General features: G+C 33.7%; 1 protein-coding gene and 1 pseudogene across 2 annotated transcripts; both read right to left on the reverse strand.

Annotated features, from left to right (window-relative positions):
• Nucleotides 1-3,181: 3,181 nt before the first annotated feature.
• LOC106315079 lies at nt 3,182-4,324 on the reverse strand (annotated as a pseudogene).
• Nucleotides 4,325-7,011: 2,687 nt separating this feature from the next.
• Nucleotides 7,012-8,206, reverse strand: LOC106315823 (transcription factor MYB59-like). 2 transcript variants are annotated; one of them, XM_013753647.1, is made up of 3 exons: nt 7,978-8,206; nt 7,731-7,860; nt 7,012-7,618 (listed from the first exon to the last, which is right to left on the reverse strand). In XM_013753647.1, exons 1-3 carry the CDS (start codon nt 8,096-8,098, stop codon nt 7,156-7,158), a joined length of 714 nt encoding a protein of 237 aa, XP_013609101.1. In that variant the 5' UTR covers nt 8,099-8,206; the 3' UTR covers nt 7,012-7,155. The 2 variants fall into 2 exon arrangements, with proteins under 2 accessions (XP_013609101.1, XP_013609102.1); XM_013753648.1 differs by having other exon boundaries at nt 7,943-8,204.
• Between the last annotated feature and the right edge of the window lie 9,391 nt (nt 8,207-17,597).

A 17,597-nucleotide genomic window follows, 5' to 3' on the forward strand; every position in this document is an offset into this window, starting at 1 on the left:
AGATCCAACATGCAAAGAGAGAGATCAACGAAACTGAATCACCATCGAACATGCAAGACGCCGACTGATCCAAAACCGTTAGAAACTTTGCCACCAAAATAAGATCTGGGAATCAAGATGAAGATCTGATTTTGTAGACTCATGAAGTTTTGAAACACAATACAAAAGAGACAGAAGAAAACAAAACCCGACCGACGACGTGGCTATGAGAGCCCACAATCGTCGGCCGGAAAAACGGAGATCAGATCGGAAAAAGTTGTTATGTGCAAGTTTCTGATTCATTAATTGTAAAAAAAAGTTAGTAGTTCAAAAGAATATCTAAAAGGGATTGGGCTAGTGGTACTTGATGGATAACTCCAATACGGTGAATCCGCAGTTCGATTTCCGTTGGCCATCAGAAAATTTACAAATGTTGGCATCGCTGGGTCCACAAATTAGTGGTTAACTTCGGTCGCTCGACACTGTGATTAATTAAAAACAAAAAAATCTTACCATATACACTAGTATTCGACACAAAAAGACCTGAGATTGAGAAACATGTGATGAGCTGTGAAAAAAAGTCAATATACATCTATATAAATTTAGATAAGTGAACAACCCATCACATATAAAAAACCCATCAAATAAACTAGATTAGTGATTATTATAATTTTGTGAGCTATATGAATTATTTTCTTGCTATATCTTTGTAGTTGGCTAGCCAATGAACCTTATGGAACTCGTGATTTTGGCATTTTCTTGGACGGCACATGGAAACATGTAGAAGTCACATATAGACAGTGCTCATCTTTCATGACGTGGAACGTAAATTGAAAACTATTTTACACGTGTCTTGAATGATTTCGTCTAAAAGTCGACTTGGCGATACTAAATGCTGTGCTACCAGATCCAACTAAATTGAATTTATCTTCAAATGATTGTCACAAAATATGTAATTTCGACTCTTCCAAGGATGATTTCGTTCCGTTTTTAGAATGGCCGTGTGGGCCACATCAGTTGGCACAATTTGATTTCTATCTCAACTATCTTTGCTGTCAGATGGTTTAGCTCCAACCATATTTTCTTGACTATTAGAGTTATTTCAGCTTCTCCCTTCAAATTTCTATTTAGTTTCTTTCTTTTTGCAAAATTTAAAGTATGAACACTTTTTCAATATTAATTGCGAACACATACCTTAAGGTGCACGAGTACTTGTCTGGCAGTCAAAGCTGCAGGTTGCAGCAGAGGAAAGCATGTCGTTCCATCAAATTTTAAATACAGTATAAGGAAAATACTAATTGGTTACCAAAACGAAAACATTTAATTAGTTTGACTGAAGACGAAACTCTTATCTAGTTTTGATTAGTTAGAAGACTGAAAACAAATGGTTTGAACCAAAGAAAAACAAAAGACTGAAAACAAAAACTTGTTATGTTAACCCTTCTTGCAACAAAAAAAAACTTGTTATATTGTTATGACTTTAGGGCTTTGTGATATGCTTCGACCTTGTTAACAAAACCAAAATAAAAATGTAACTACTAGATCGTAAAGCTATCTTTATCGAATCATATCTTTTATAATAAGAGTTGAAAATGAAACTACTATATATCCTTTATACTCATTTGTTTTCAGTAGAACTAAGAGTTCAAAATGTTTGGATTGTAAGTTTTTTTTGGGGTTAAAAGTATAGTTTAAGAAAACATATAGAAGCTTATATATACTTAATATTTTGTACTAAAAACATGATCAATCATTTGTTAATATGTAGAATCAAAATCAATATTAGAAAAGTTTCTTAAGCATCTTATAAAAAAAGGGAATGGAATGAGATATTTTGTTTTACCGTGTTTGTTTTTAGATTATTGCATTATGAAGCATGCTACATAAAATCTTAGAACAACATGTAATTAAATTAAGAAGTTTGGATAAAAGAAAACTACACTAAATGTAATGTTGCAGCTTCTTGGATCAACTGCCACAGGGACTGTGAAGCTGCCTGGATATTAAGGATCATCGGGGAGAGACTATGTTTGAGTGACATCCTAGTACTTGGTCCTTAATAGTTTCCTCCTTTGAAGCAGATCTGTTGAGCTTACTATAAGACAGTGGAACGCCGATTAAGCAGATATGTTGAGTTTACTCTGGACAAAGGACAATTGTGTTTGAGATATCATTGCAAAATGTGTGTTGAAGTGATTGAAATTCCAAAAGTACCTTTTTCGACACTCAACAGCTGAGATTCACGGTTATATCGAAAACTCTTGAAGAATAGACAATAAATTATATGCCAGCAAATGGAAACATTGTAGCAATGGAGACAGCCAGGAGTGTAATATCAGTCCTATATGTCAAGAGATTATTAATAATGGCTGTAAGATCTTATTATCTCAGAAACTAGGGGACCGGTTAGAGACAAGTTCCCGGGAGACTCATCATTCCAAGGTTTGGAGCTCCTATCTATGCAATTTAAACAATGTAATGCCCTTGCATCTCTTTTTTTTTTTAACTGACTAAGAGGTTATTTTTTCCCGGAGAGTAATTTATGCAATTGAAACTCAAACCATGTAATTTATTTTTTCCGGAGAGTGAAAAGTTTTCAATGTAAATCAAATTAATGAAGTTCAAAATTCCTACGTGAATCGGTAATCAAGTGGCTTAACCACTAAGCCAACTCATCTTTGGTCCCCTGCTTCTCTTTGCTTGATAAAATTTTAATCGAAGGGAAACATCAATTAGTTTTGTTAATTTAATTATATGAAAAGGCTAACTGTGCATGGTTTTATGTATAGAGTAGGTGGAAAATCCACAATATGCGATCGACAAGAAGATTGTTGAAACGATGACTGAAACGTTTACTCTTATTCCAACATGTAAAACATTATAAGATAAAACTGTAAAATGTTTTTATGTAATGATGGAAACGTCAGAATAACGAAGTTTATGATGTTTTTATGCGGGTAATATAGTATTACAGTTACTCTTAATTAAGGGTAAAGACGAATCCTATGAACTTTGTTTCTTCGAAACTCTGGCAGCTATCGGCTTAGGTTTGTTTTGTTTTAGAATTTTAAATTCAAAGAAAACATTCAATGAACACTTAATGTTATCCAAATTGTAATTCTTCTTCAACAAGTATAAGTCACTACAATGAAATAGAACCTAATACATTAAAATTCGAAGAATTTGATTTGAGCTAGGTAACTTAAATAGTAGACTCCAACATGTTTGCAATGTTGCTTCCGTGAGACCTAAGCAAAAGTTGGCGAAAAGGCATCAGCTTCTGCACCAAACCCCTAAACAGATCGACCCTATTAATCTCACGCGTGACTCTAAGTGCCTTCACCACCACGAAACTCCCAAACTCATTCCTCGCCAGCGTCATCAACCTGCCTCCTTCGCACTCCAAAAGCTCCGTTACCACCACATCCATCGACTCCTCAGTATCTAGAAGCTTCTCTACGATGTAGCTTCCATACTTTTTAAACGACAGATCAATGCAATGGCCACGAAGACTAACCGCTACGTTGTGCGTGCAACGCAAGTCGTAGAGTGTAAGCACGTGTTGGACAGCGAAGTTCCCTGAAGGATCGTTGCTTAGGCAGAGAGAGTTGCGCGCGACCAAGTCTAGTAGAAGATTTCTGTAGAAAGGATCATCCGCGTCGGTTATAACCTCGTTAAGCGCGATGCAACCGTACTGATTACGCGCGATGTCGAGCGCGTGGTGGAGAAGGTGCTCGTACATTACATACTTCTTCTGGTCGAAAACGAGCATAGCTCGAATGGCCACGTAGGATGCGTACTTGTCGGTGATGATATGGAAGAACCGGCGCAAGATAGCGGCGCAGAAGAAGGCGTCCATGTCGTCTGATATTCCGAGGAGCTTCTGGACGCGTCTCGACCAGGGTCGGACGCAAGATCGTAATTTGATGGGGGTACATGATATTTTTTCAGTATATCTAGTTCTAGAGTTGCATGACATTTCTTAAACTGGTACTAATTATTGAAGAAAAAATAAAAATTAGATGGGGGCACGTGCCCCCGTACGTTACTACCTGCATCCGCCACTGGTCTCGACCCGTAAATGTTTCGGACAACCTCCGTGAAGTAATCGGAGTCTGACGTCAGTAACAGCACCATCAGCTGAAGCTCTTCTCGGTCAGACTTTGAGATAATTTCTTTAAACTGGGACACGCCTTCGCAACGAGTCATTACCCTGAATAGCTCGTTTAATTAAGCGGGCGTTAGCTAGGGTGGCGCGTGGGGCGAATCCCGGAGGAGGAATGTAACCGGAGATTCCTTTAGGGAAACGAATAAGTTGTAAACCATCGGACATGGTCATTGCCATTTTACAAGATTAATCTTTAACTAGAGAAGGATTAAAAGTTTGTATGATTTAAATTTGGAGAAGTTACGTTGGAAAGATTTTAGAGTTGTTGTTGGATTAGGATCTGTGTGGGGTAATGATATATTTATACATGTTCTTTTCTCGGTGACAATTGTATTTTCCTTTTAAGAAAAAGGAAAGCTATCACGGGTTTCCTTTATTTTTTATTTTTGTGCAACTATCACGAGTTTCCTTTCCTTCTCTTTTCGTAACAAATATTTCTACCGTTAATGAAAAAAAGGAAAAAGGTTGTGGAGGTAGGTCAATTAAATAAATTATTAAGCTTATCAAAAGAAAGGCTGAAGGAAAACTGGAAAACGGGAAAACTTACAATTGGGCTATAAATTGAAGGCCTAAAAGACGTACTCAAATTAACTAATTAATTATCATGGCCAGATATCACCTTTCTCAAACTTAAAATTGTGCTACAAATAGAAGGCCCAAGGGATATATAGCGAGGCAAGTTGAAGCTTAGTGAGAATATCTGATCATCTGCATCCAAATCCATCACTCAGTTAACACACTGAGAGATTGGCAGTGTGATTGTTGCTATTTAGAAAGGTAATACAACTAGTTGTATGATATTTAACATCATTGTTCCACCTAGCTAGACAGTGTTCCATTCTGTTAAAGAACTTTCTCTCAATCAACTCTAATCATTGCTAATATACGTTCAAAGGTCTCGCTGACATTCTCTCAGCATGTTTCTTCTAAACTTATCACTGCCTTATTGTAGTAAAATATTTATAGAGATGTGAAAGATCATTCAAACTCACCCTAGCCGAGACACCAAGCTACAAGTGTGTTATTGATAGCCATGGAGAATCCTGGACCTGAAAAGAGGAATGTGAAAACAGATAAAACCAAGATAACATCCTTCTTATAAGACATCCGCAAAGCGGAATCCCAGTGGAAATTAATTATATAATTTGAAACGACTTAAGCCTTGTTTTATTAATCTCAAACTTGGAGTGATTCTACTGTTATGTTTTTGTTGCTAGTAGTTTGGCTCTTTCCGTTTTCTTGGAAGTGGAATCAATTCCAAGGTAATGAATACTTTGATTATAATCTATTGCTGATTTTAAGATATGCATGAATTCATATCCACTCCACTTTTGGTACAAACTCTTCCAATAACTTTGGGTGGAAAGGGGATAATCTTATTTGGTGTTTACTTATGATAGTTATTGATGGATTTGTCATTTGTGGTATGATTAGGACTTTAAGATAATTGAGATTATCACTCTGGATGTAGATCTTATTTTATCCCCATCCATTTGTTCTTTGTTTTTGTTCTTATTGGGCGCAAGGTAGGCAGGTAAAAATCATATGAAGAAGATATATACTTAATTGTTTTCTCCAAGCTTCCCTTATATGCCTATTAAAAGATTCAGGTAACCTTATTTGGTGAGAATCAGCCAGTCATCTCATATCTGCTTATTATAATTTACTTATTTTGTTTGTTTTAGCTGACTATTATCAATTAGTCTTCCTTCTCCACTTTTTAATTGATAAATAGTTGGTTTTGCATGCTTTTAAGCAGCCATCCTTCTCTTCTTTTTACTTATCCTTTTCCCATTGAATTTTTAAACAACTTTTAAAAGGTTGAAGCTTTAGTCTCTGTAGTGGCTCATATAATAAAGAGATAGAAAAGGATATCTTACCACAAAGACTAAAGAGTGGGAACTGATCTTTTATCATGGAGCAATTTCTTAAATAGAAACACACATACTCGATTTGGTCAACAAGATGATAAAGCAGAAGATTATATTCTGTTTTGACAAAGTTGGCTTAAGCTTTACAACTCAAACTATTTCTCTTGATTATCTAGCAGATGAATATGCCTTGTTCTGTCACGTTGCTACTTGGTTATTCTTAGGCCTGGGCAAAATAACCGGAACCGAAGAACCGAACCGGAACCGAACCGAAATACCCGAAACCGGAACCAGACTAATACTCTCAAATACCCGAACGGTTCCTATATTTTTATATCCGAAATAACCGAACCAAACCGGAACCGAACCGAGAACCGAATGGGTACTCGAATATATAAAAATATTAATTATATATACATATAACATCACTAAATATATATTTTTAATTTAAAATTCATATATTTTTAATTTAAAATTCTATTAAAAGTATCTGAAAATAGTTGAGGATAACTAAATTATTATAAAGTATCCAAACTACCCGAAAGTATCCGAAACTATCCAGATAGTTTTATCCGAAATATCCAAAGTAATCCGAAATATCCAAATTTTTTATCTAAATCATCCTAATTATTTGATATTTTACCCTAAATAACCGATATTTTATCCAAATTATCCGAACTACCCGAACTATCCGAACCCGAACCGGATCCAAATGAGAACCGAACTTTTTCCGGATATTTTCCGGTTCCTACATTTACTATCCGAACCGAACCGAACCCGAAACTATCCAAACCGAACCGAACCGAACCGAAAATATGTCAAGTACTAAATGGATCCTCTAGCCCCTATCCGAACTACCCAAAACCCGAAATACCCGAACCGATACCCGAAATGCCCAGGCCTAACATTTCTCTTCTTTCACACCTCATGGTTTTAATAATGGATACTCATTGATTTCATCTATCAACATTGATTTATATACAAAAATTCACAGAAACATTAAAATCTATTCATTTTGAAATAGAGTTCTGACTTATATTACACATAGTATCCATGAAAACATATTTTTGATAAAAAGGGAGATGGATATGATAATACATATAAGCTTCACATATAAACATTCAAATGAATCAAATCCTAGACTAAAGACGACCATGATGATCTACCATGTTCAAAACTGAGAGGAAATTGATCAATAGCAAAAGAAGACATCTTACTTTCGTATGCATCCATGTTCCATGTAGACTCCAAGGAGCTTTCCCATGTTGGAGAAGCCAGAGGAAGAGGATGGAAATTAAAGTGACAGCTTTGCTCTGAGTAGTAGATGTCTTTTACCGGTTTAATAATGTTTGCTCCAGATTGATCAATCTCTCTCCATATGTCATCCATAGAGTAGTTTCCATCATCACATTCTTGATTCATTTTGCCATTGGATCCTACAGTGTCTTGGGTCATAGACGATGAGCAGCAGTTTGAAGATGAGGAAGTTGGCGACATAGGTCGCTTTTTCTCTTGTGCCTGCTTCCTCATATGAGTCCTCCAGTAATTCTTTATCTCATTATCTGTTCGACCAGGCAATTTCTTTGCGATTTTTGACCACCTGCATATGAATATTTCCAAAGTTCATACAACAACAAAAAAAAAAAAAGTGAAAGAAACAAAAAGAGAGGGAAGTTTTGAGGTTTATCAGTTTCTTGCAGATATCTTCTGACCTGTTTCCCCATGTGGCGTGCAGCTCAAGGACAAGACGCTCTTCTTGATGAGTCATCTTTCCACGTTTGAGGCCAGGATGCAGGTAATTAACCCACCTTAGCCTGCAACTCTTTCCTGTTCTGTTTAAACCTACAACCAAAACTAGGTCAGACTTTTAAAATGGAAGGTCCTTTCCAGAGACCGCCCATTTTTCCAAACACAAACCCTATACCTATTCTTATCATGTTTCTCCCTCCACCTTCAAACCTGAAACTTTGGCTACAAAATCCCATCTTCGATCTCCGAAAGCGTGGACAAAGTTGACCAAGAGGATGTCCTCCTGTTCTGTCCACGGTCCTTTGCGGTATTCTTCTTGCACATTTTTCATCTCACTCTTTCTTTTTTAATTTTCTCTCTGAAAAGAAGGAAAGTTACTTCTCAGCTTTGTTTTGTGGGAACTTATGGCATAATCTAGACCAATATTTATATGTGAGCCAACTTGAACAATGCGTTGTTGTGTCTACGCGATATAGCACTCACATTATTAAAATTCTCAAATGATTTGTCTTTCTTATCTTTACCGTCCATATATGGTGAGAGATTATGCTGATGATAATGTGGGGGCCTGTTGTTTTATGATGCCATCAAGCCATTATAGCATTAAAAATGGAAATGATCGGTAATAGGTGATTGATGTACACTGATGCAACACTCCCATTAATTCGGCCTTTTCTATTTCTTTTTGTGTGTTGCAATAAGAACACGTTCTTATATTTTCTTTTGGTAGATCTCAATAGTTTCTATTGCACTATCTGTGAAATATTCAGCGCCTATCCCAAATCGATCAAGAGAGGAACTGAGGTAAACTATATAATCTTATCATCTAAAACAAAAAAAATATGCAAAATATTGTTTTTCCTTTATGGTTTAAACAATATGGAAGGAATATATAAATTTGTGTGAGCAAAAAAAGGATCTAACATTTTTCAACTATTTTGTGAGGTTATGATTGCAGTTTGTCCTTTGACTTTATTAAAGGTTAATCTAGATATCACTATAGAAGCGTATAAGAGCATTTTTAACGCGGTATACTAACGCGTTTCTTAAGGAGTGGACCCCGCGCTTTTGATAAAAACGGGTTTCATAAGTCGTGAGATAATGAACGGTTTCGGTCCGTTTCTTACACTATTTTGCGGGCTCCACGACACGTGGCGGTCCGCGATTGATTCTGTTTTTAATTTTTTTTTTAATCACATAAAACAAAAATAAATAAAGATTTTTTTTTTTGAAACTCAAAACGGATTTCACCCGATAATCATGCTCTAAAAGCAGGGCCGTGCCTGAGATATATTGGCCCTGAAGCAGAAATATTTTTTTGGCCCGTTTCTTTTATATAAACTGTGAAAATTCTAAAAAAATGAAGCCGTAGAGCGTCGAACCCAGGTATGTATACACTCAAGCCAATAACAAAACCGGTTAACCTACATAAGATTTATGGAAATATTGGCCCTTTAAAATACATATCTTCACCGGCCCTCAAGCATATGCTTTATCAGCTTTTATTCAGGCACGACCCTGTCTAAAAGGCAAAGAAAGAAGAAAAAGCATATAACAGAAGGGGTCGAATTGTTTTGGGTGTCTGATAAGTGGCCTTTTGTATCTAGCAGCAGCGCTTGAGATTGAAAGTTAAATACTTAGATATCTTTTTAGGATCAGGAATTCATTATAAAGACCCACCAAATTATTTATTTAGTAACTGAGAAAGGCCAATTCTATTTGCCTTGACATTGTGAAATTCCCCTTGGTACTCTGTTTCATGTCTTCGAAACTTTGGGTTTTAGTATATAATCTTTCCAAACCCTAAATTCATTCGTTAATAATAACTAGGGGCATTGCCCCCGCGCAAACGCGGGGTTGTGGACAGAGTTCTTGTTTTATCTCAATATTTGCTAGGATTATTGTGGTTGTGCATTTTGCGTTTTGAATTGTTTTTCAAGTTTTTTTATTGTTATAGGATTAGAGTTGTTATGATGAACTGTGTATGCATTGTTCTCTACTTATGAATGACTAAATTGTGTTAATAATGTGATTGATATAGTTCGTGGTGTTGTTTGCTGTGTTACTGAGACTTATTGTTTGTTTGTCTTTTTAATTTATTTTTTGTACTGTTGAAAATACATAAATTATATTAAAATTGTTGAGAGTACCTTCTGTTTCTAGATATTTTTTCTCCAGTTTAGTTGTGTGTATTAAGTAATAATTTTTATTATCCTTATTATGTTTGTTATATGTTTTTATTTTATTTTTAAACTTGTTGCTCTTACCGAACTTTCAAAACAAATATACGAAGACTTGTAGAAATAACTATAAAATGAGTGACAGTTCTGAGTATTTGGGTTTTAACGAGTTTTAAACGAATTTATGCATTTCTCAAAAGAAGACAATAGCATTGGCATGTTGACATTGGGCATGTAAGCTATTTTTATAAGACAAGAGTAGTGAGCAGGTGGAGATGTTGTTGCTGCCTTTGTGTATATCGGGATTGTCTCTTGTATCTCTTGGTGTAGTTGTGTTTGTTTATCTTTTATTTGATGGGTAGTATCTAAACAAAAATCATTGTTAGTAGTATTTATCAGAGTTCGTAATGTACTCTGCTTTTTTGTTTAGGTAAGTTCACTGATTTTGGTTGTCGTCTTCGTCTTCTTCGTTGCGAAAGTAAGTTTGTAAATTGTTAAAGAGCTGGCCGTGTAGTTTGTATTTTTTTAGCTGGTTTGATGTATGTGTCGTTGAATTTTAGTTGAGGTGGTTGGTTTGGTATATTTGTTTTGTAGTTTATTTCTAAGATTAGACAAAAAAGAGAGGTAATCATTAATGATTCGTCTTTTTTGGAATTCTAGTTTTTGGTGTTTTGATTGTTTGGGTTGTTGTGGTTTCTTTTAAGCTGTAAAATAAAAGTTTGTGTAAAATTAGTTTGATAAGTAAGGGAGATAAATAGACGATCACAAAATATGAAATATTTTTGATTATTAATGTTAACACAATATATATAATAATATAAAGGGAATTGTTTGTTGACTGTTTCTTACGGATCAATGAGGAGACGAATAAGGACTCGAGTTGTTTCTTTGGTAAAGTTAGAGTCCTGGACAGAACGGATTTGCCCAACCACATCTGCAAGTTTAAATATCAGTTATGATATCAAAACATAATATAAACTCAGATGCAGTATGATAATATACCTGAGAGTTATAGGTTTGTGTTCGCAATCACTTGGAATTGTCGAACAGTCTAGTTATGACTGGAGATTAGTCTCAGGAGCACCCGTGATGACTTCATCATTAATAGTTGGTGAGATGAAACGAATGAGGAATTGATTATCAGTTATCTTGTACATGCTTGAGCACATAGCAACCTCAAAACGATCGACTTTCACAATGAACCGGCTTTCAAAGATGACATGTAATGATTAGCACGTCCGGCGGGAATAAACCCATGAATCACGGAATCTGCAAATAATATTATTCAACAAAGAATAAGTAAATCAATTAAAATCAATTATATTAAATAAATGTGATAAATCGAAGATTAACTTGCTTTTTTATCAAGGAAGAGAACTGTGATTCCCATAAACTCACTGTCTTTCTTGAAATTCTGGGAATCCCATAAGCGAGGAGGTTAGAGGCTATGCTCTGACTACTACGACCAAGACGGAGAGACTCGAAGGTTGAGTGACGGACGCCGGGGACGCCGGTTTAAGGAACTGGAGAGGCAGAAAGAGACATTTTCTAGAAGATGGTTAAAGCTAAGAGGAATAAATGAGTTTTGTGGAGATGCAAATTGGGTTCATCAAAGATGAAAATCATATATATAGGGTTTAGAGAAGGACTACAAATCAGGAATATTTATGATCAAACGATTTAAGATGGAGAGATGAAGAGTTTGCCGGTGAAAAAATAGATTACGAACAGACACACAGCGCAATTCTGTAGCTCAGGCTTGTCTAAGACAATGATGAAAAAAAACCTAACTCATATTAAACAAAGACAGTTTATAATATGAAAAAACTATAATTGTTTTTTTTCTTCCATATAACGTGATGAATCTCATTTAAAAATGAAACTCATAATACACTTGTAGGCCCGGCCCACAGAGAAAGCCGAAGAAGCAAGGATTTCCGACATTCATAAATATATATTAGTTTCGGCCATCAATGTACAAAGTACCATTTAGTTTAGTGGTATAAATGTAGATGTTTATATCTCAATAACCCGGGTTTGAACCATGTGCTTGACACTTTTTTCACACTTTTTAAAAGTGGGATCCACGAAACGCTGACGTGGCGCGCTGAGGAAAGAGCAAAAACTCAATCATTATAATATTGATTTTCCAGGATGTATATTTATTATTATATGGTTTATCGTGTAAATACATTAACCTTACAGTTACAGATTTGGCCACGTGTGCAATTTATGTTGCTTACGTCTTCTAGATGCATGGATTAAAGTAGGGTAGATAGGGTTCTGACTCTGTGTGTGTAAGTACCTGGTGTGCTGGTCCATAGAAGCAGAGAATAAAGAGTTTATATGTTCTTGTTTTCTCTTGCGATAACTCTAATTGGCAAAGAGTTCCCAAGATTCTTCAAATTGTTTTGTTCTGTGGAAAACTATGAAAATGACCTACAGGAATCTTAGAGAACTATACTTAGATTGATGTTGCATGGTCTTTATTATAAATGCTAAAAAAGTTCCAGACCGGTGGACAAACCTATCAAAACTGGTTCCAAAGGCATCTCCAACCCTACTATAGTTTTCACTCAAAAGCAGAATTTAGAGTAAAAATGTTCCAATAGTACTCTATTTTCTACTCTATAATAGAGTGAAAAATAAGTTTACTCTATATATAAAGTAATTTGTTTTTTCTTTGTTCATCATTCTATTTTTTACTCTAAAATAGAGTACCATTGGAGCAATACCCAACTCTATAAAAGAGTTACTTTCTTTTAGAAAAAAAAACAGAGTAAACCATTGTAGATCGTCTAAGATTTTGGGAGGGCAACATGCGCTTTAATAAAGGTTTAAATAATTAAAAAAATAATAAATTTGGAAATCAATGTATATAATTTTCTTCAGAAAATTTGAAGTTATAAGCTAATGTTTATTTGGCTATTTCCAGGACCTGCCATGAAACCTATTGAAGTTGCGTCCTAATCCCCAATATATTAATTGAGAAACATTTAAAAGTTATAACAAGTAGTTCGTACTAATTAAAAAAGTGTCCTGCTGAGTTGTCATGTAATTAGAATGCTAATTTTGCTTACGTGGCGGCTTGAGAATCAATTGAGAATTTTGTTAGTCCAAAATGAAATTGCTAGGGAATGTTATATTATATAGTATGTCCATTATGAATCATTCATTTATCAAATTGAAATTATTATATATTCTTTCCTTAAATAAAACCTATGAAATTACCTAATGTGATTAAGATATATATGGTAATTAATTATTTTAAATAATAAATATTTGCTAACAATTTGTATACTTTCTATCATTTTTTGTTTAATTATTTATTATTAAAATAAATTACACAATTACATTAATCATATAATAAAAATTTAGATTTATTTTTCTATATGTTGTATTTAAAATTTTTCAAAACGAGTATAAATTACTAAAACTGTTAAAAGTCTCACATAAACTTTTGTGGTCAAGGTTTAAATTTTTTTCTATAATAAGATACAATGATTATAAAATCATATGAATAAATAATTTTATTTTAATAGGTGTTTATGTTAATATATATATATATATATATATATATTATACATCATATGAAAATACATATTTATATTTTGATATCTGCATTGAACATATATTGAAAAATTAATATTTTAATCTTGAAATCTTCTTTTTTTAAATGATTATAAATTATTGAAACCACTAAATATTCCACATTTAAAAAAATCGTTGGTGTAAAATTTTGATACACAAATATGCAAATAATCATAAAATTATATGAGTAGAAACCTCATTTAATAAATATCCATATTAAAAGTATACTATATATCTATGTTAATATCATTTAAATTTAATTATATATCATATACGATAGATAAGATTAATTGTTTTGATTTATTTACCCTAAAATTATTGTGAATAAATAAGAGCAGTCGTTTGATTTGTATGAGCACACCAATTTATTACATAATAGTAATTGATTTCTTAGTTGTTTAATACATAATTATTATTTTATTATTTCATAATATACAGAAAAACATAAAATAAGTAATAAATATAAAAAATTTATTCTGCACAAGGCGCGGATCTTAACCTAAGTATGTATCTCTTTAATAATTTTAAATCTTAAACATTTTCTAAATCTCAGGCCAAAACAAAATAACGAAATGAGAATAAACTCAAAAATCAATATTTATATCGAGCAATAACCAAAATGAAAAACGATACAAAAATGAGAAAAAAATATTGAAGATACATAGGATTGACACGTGAACGTAAACTTTTCATAACCATAATTAACTTTCAAATTGCTAAATCATGATATAAAACCGAGTTGACATAGTTTCATTGTAACCAAATAGTAGACCTAAAATTCTTCGGCCTAAACGTTAGGTTCTTATGCGATAAGTGATTTTTTGACTTAAAATATTTTTTAAAAAAAGATCAGCTCATTAGTAAACAAATTATGTAATTAACAAAATTTTTTTTTAAATATTGTTGAAGGGCCAAAAATATTAATTCGATCAAGGATATAAATTTATTTTTCCATACAATATTTTTTAAATAATTTTTATATAAACTCACCATGCGCAAGACGCATGTCTTATCCCGGTTCTATTTTAAAAGCTGTGGAAAATCAGTACTGGTTTTATAACGACCCATACAGAACTGGCCAAATCCATCATAGTTCTTGTGTCTTTTGGAATTTAATTGTGGGCTGGCCCTGATAACCAGGTAAACCTAGACGAAACCGGGACAGAAAAAGGAAACATCCCTTATCTAAGTCCTCTTCAATTATCTTAGATCCTTAAATTAAGCTAGCGCTCTATGTTTGTTAAAAACTATCTCAACTGTTTGTTTGTGCTACCGTGTTTACTGTATACCTGTTTTATATAAAGACTGTATACCTTTTCTTAACAAATCAAATCTCTTTGTGCTTGCATTTTGCCAAGATATAACTAAGACCCGAAAAACGCTTGTGTTAAAAAAATAGTATTTTTTGTTACAGAAATTATTTTTGAAGCTTTCTGTGATACTAAGTGTTATTAATCTGTAGTAAAAAAAGATTGGTTCCCAAATTGGTGTTGTCTAGTGACAGTGTAAGGGATTGGTTCTTTTGTGCATGATTCAAACTTACTTTGATACAAATTATTACTTCTTTAACTGGAATTTTGAAGACGGATTCCATATAGAGGGATGAAATACGCTCGAAATTCACACGGTCTTTAGAAATTTTTTGAGTTGATTACACTAAGAGACATTTTTTGACTTTCTATTACACCTAGAGACACTTCTTACATGTGACACACTTTGTTGTGGGCCAGCAACAAATTGTAGACAATTTTGTCCTTAATGGAAATGACAGTTGTGGACGAGTGATGTATGGATGAGTGATGTGTGGTTGGGTGATTTGTGGATGGGTGATGTGTGGATGAGTGATGAATAATGTGTGGATATGTGATGTTAATGTGTTTATAGTAGATAAGTGGACAAACTCTCTGTTTTGATTCCATAAAACTATACAACAATACATGGACATGGACTCATGTTACTAAAATTATACCATAAAACGTGGACACGGTCTTTGTTATCTCCAATACAAACACTTGGCTTCTTCAGCTCAATTGAAAAATTATATGCAGTTAAACTCCAATCAAGATGAGAAAGAGATGATATTGCGAGTATGAGCGGAGAGAAAAATCGAAAAAGCGTTTACCTTTTGTCGGAGAGTAATAGATCTTGCATGTCAGAGATTTCTGATCTAAGAAATTTGCGCTTTGTCATGATGTGGATGGATGTAATTTTGATTAGAATTGAATTTAGATCCCGAGATGATGAATGAAATCGAATGAATATTTTCCATCTCCACAACTAGTTTATAATTTTGTTAAGATGTTCATGTCCACAACTAATTTATAATTCTGTTATCCACGCTTTCGTGTCCACGTCCACATTTTGTTTACACATTAATATATATAATATATATATAAACATGGATCTTAAAAGATAGAGAATTTTATATATAGTTTATTATGACAATTATTTTTGTTTAATATATTTTAGAACTTGAGATAAAAGTAAATAAATACATAAAGTAGAATAAGAAAAATAATAAAATGAAATAAGAAGAGGAGAGAGATTCTCTTTAGTTTAAGGTCATAAAAGTCTTTTTGACAAAAGAAAGTGTGTCTCAAGTGATAAGTGTCTTGTAGTGTAATTTGAATGTGAGAAAGTGCCTCTAGATGTAAAAAAATTCAAATTTTTTTATGTCGAAACCAAAACTATATATATATATATATATATATATATATATATATATATGTTTTTACAGATTTACAAATTACAACTTCACCTCTAAATTCCAAGTTGGTCATTTTTAATATGGGAGTTTAAACAATTTACTTTTAAACATACATCATACATGGTGAGATGATCTTAGAACGATTTGATTGGCATATTAATTTCTGTGGTTTTATTTTCTTGGCAGGAGAGCAGGAACATAGTCTCTTATTTTTCCGAAAATGAACTTACATGGCCATTAGAGCATCTTTATCCATAGAAACACTAATGAGTTTCTAAATGATTATTTAATTATATAAGTGTAGTTAGTGGAGTTAAGAAATCTAGTTAAGAAACTGTTCGATTTTGTGCCTCCAACGGTAGTTTCTTAATTAAGGGTTCTTAAAAAATTAAATAATTTTTTTTAAGATGAAATTTATTTATTAAATAAAACATATTAAAAGATAACATTTTCGACATATGATTTTAAATAAAAACATAAAAACAAAGATTACTAAAGTAAGCGACAATAATTTGAAAGAAGCATCGGAGCTCAGTTGTTGTCTTCATCACGTCCAAATTTACACCATATATGTTCAACTAAATCAGCTTTCAGGCGTTGATGCATTTGTTTATCACGAATTCGAGTTCGAACACCCATCATATTAGCAATATTTGAAGGCATATCTGTAGAATACGTGAGATCGACATGTAAACTTCTGGCGTCGTCTCCTTGTTGGAACTCTGAAACATTAAAGTGAGTGTATCCATCTCGTTCGTCTTCTACTATCATATTATGGAGTATGATACATGTTCTCATAATATTCCCAATTTTGACTTTATCCCAAAAAAGTGTTGGATTCTTAACAATGGCAAAACGAGCTTGCAAGACTCCAAAAGCACGCTCGACATCTTTTCGGGCAGCTTCTTGACGTTGAGCAAATAAAACTGCTTTCGGGTCTTGTGGTATTTGAATAGATTGGATAAAGGTTGCCCATTTCGGGTAAATACCATCGGTGAGATAGTAAGCCAATTGGTACTCTCTTCCATTGACGGAGTAAGTGACTTGCGGAGCTTGACCGTTTATTATGTCATCAAAAACAGGTGAGCGATCAAGAACATTGATATCATTTAAGGTACCTGGAGGTCCAAAAAATGCATGCCATATCCAGAGATCATATGAAGCAACCGCCTCTAAAACGATGGTTGGCTTACCCGAACCACGAGAATATTGCCTTTTCCAAGCGGTGGGACAATTCTTCCACTCCCAATGCATACAATCGATGCTTCTTATCATCCCGGGAAATCCACGCTGCTCACCAATATCAAGTAGACGTTGAAGATCAGCGGGTGTTGGTCTTCTTAGATACTCAT

This window comes from Brassica oleracea, chromosome C9, assembly GCF_000695525.1.
Source record: "Brassica oleracea var. oleracea cultivar TO1000 chromosome C9, BOL, whole genome shotgun sequence".
NCBI classification, from domain to species: domain Eukaryota; kingdom Viridiplantae; phylum Streptophyta; class Magnoliopsida; order Brassicales; family Brassicaceae; genus Brassica; species Brassica oleracea.

Excerpts from the sequence above, each read along its gene's own strand:
- LOC106315823 (XM_013753647.1), bottom strand. The coding sequence starts at position 8,098 with ATGAAAAATGTGCAAGAAGAATACCGCAAAGGACCGTGGACAGAACAG. Across the intron at positions 7,861-7,977 it reads TTTTGTAGCCAAAGTTTCAG|GTTTAAACAGAACAGGAAAG; the intron begins GTTTGAAGGTGG and ends TTTTGGTTGTAG. Across the intron at positions 7,619-7,730 it reads CACGCCACATGGGGAAACAG|GTGGTCAAAAATCGCAAAGA; the intron begins GTCAGAAGATAT and ends ATTCATATGCAG.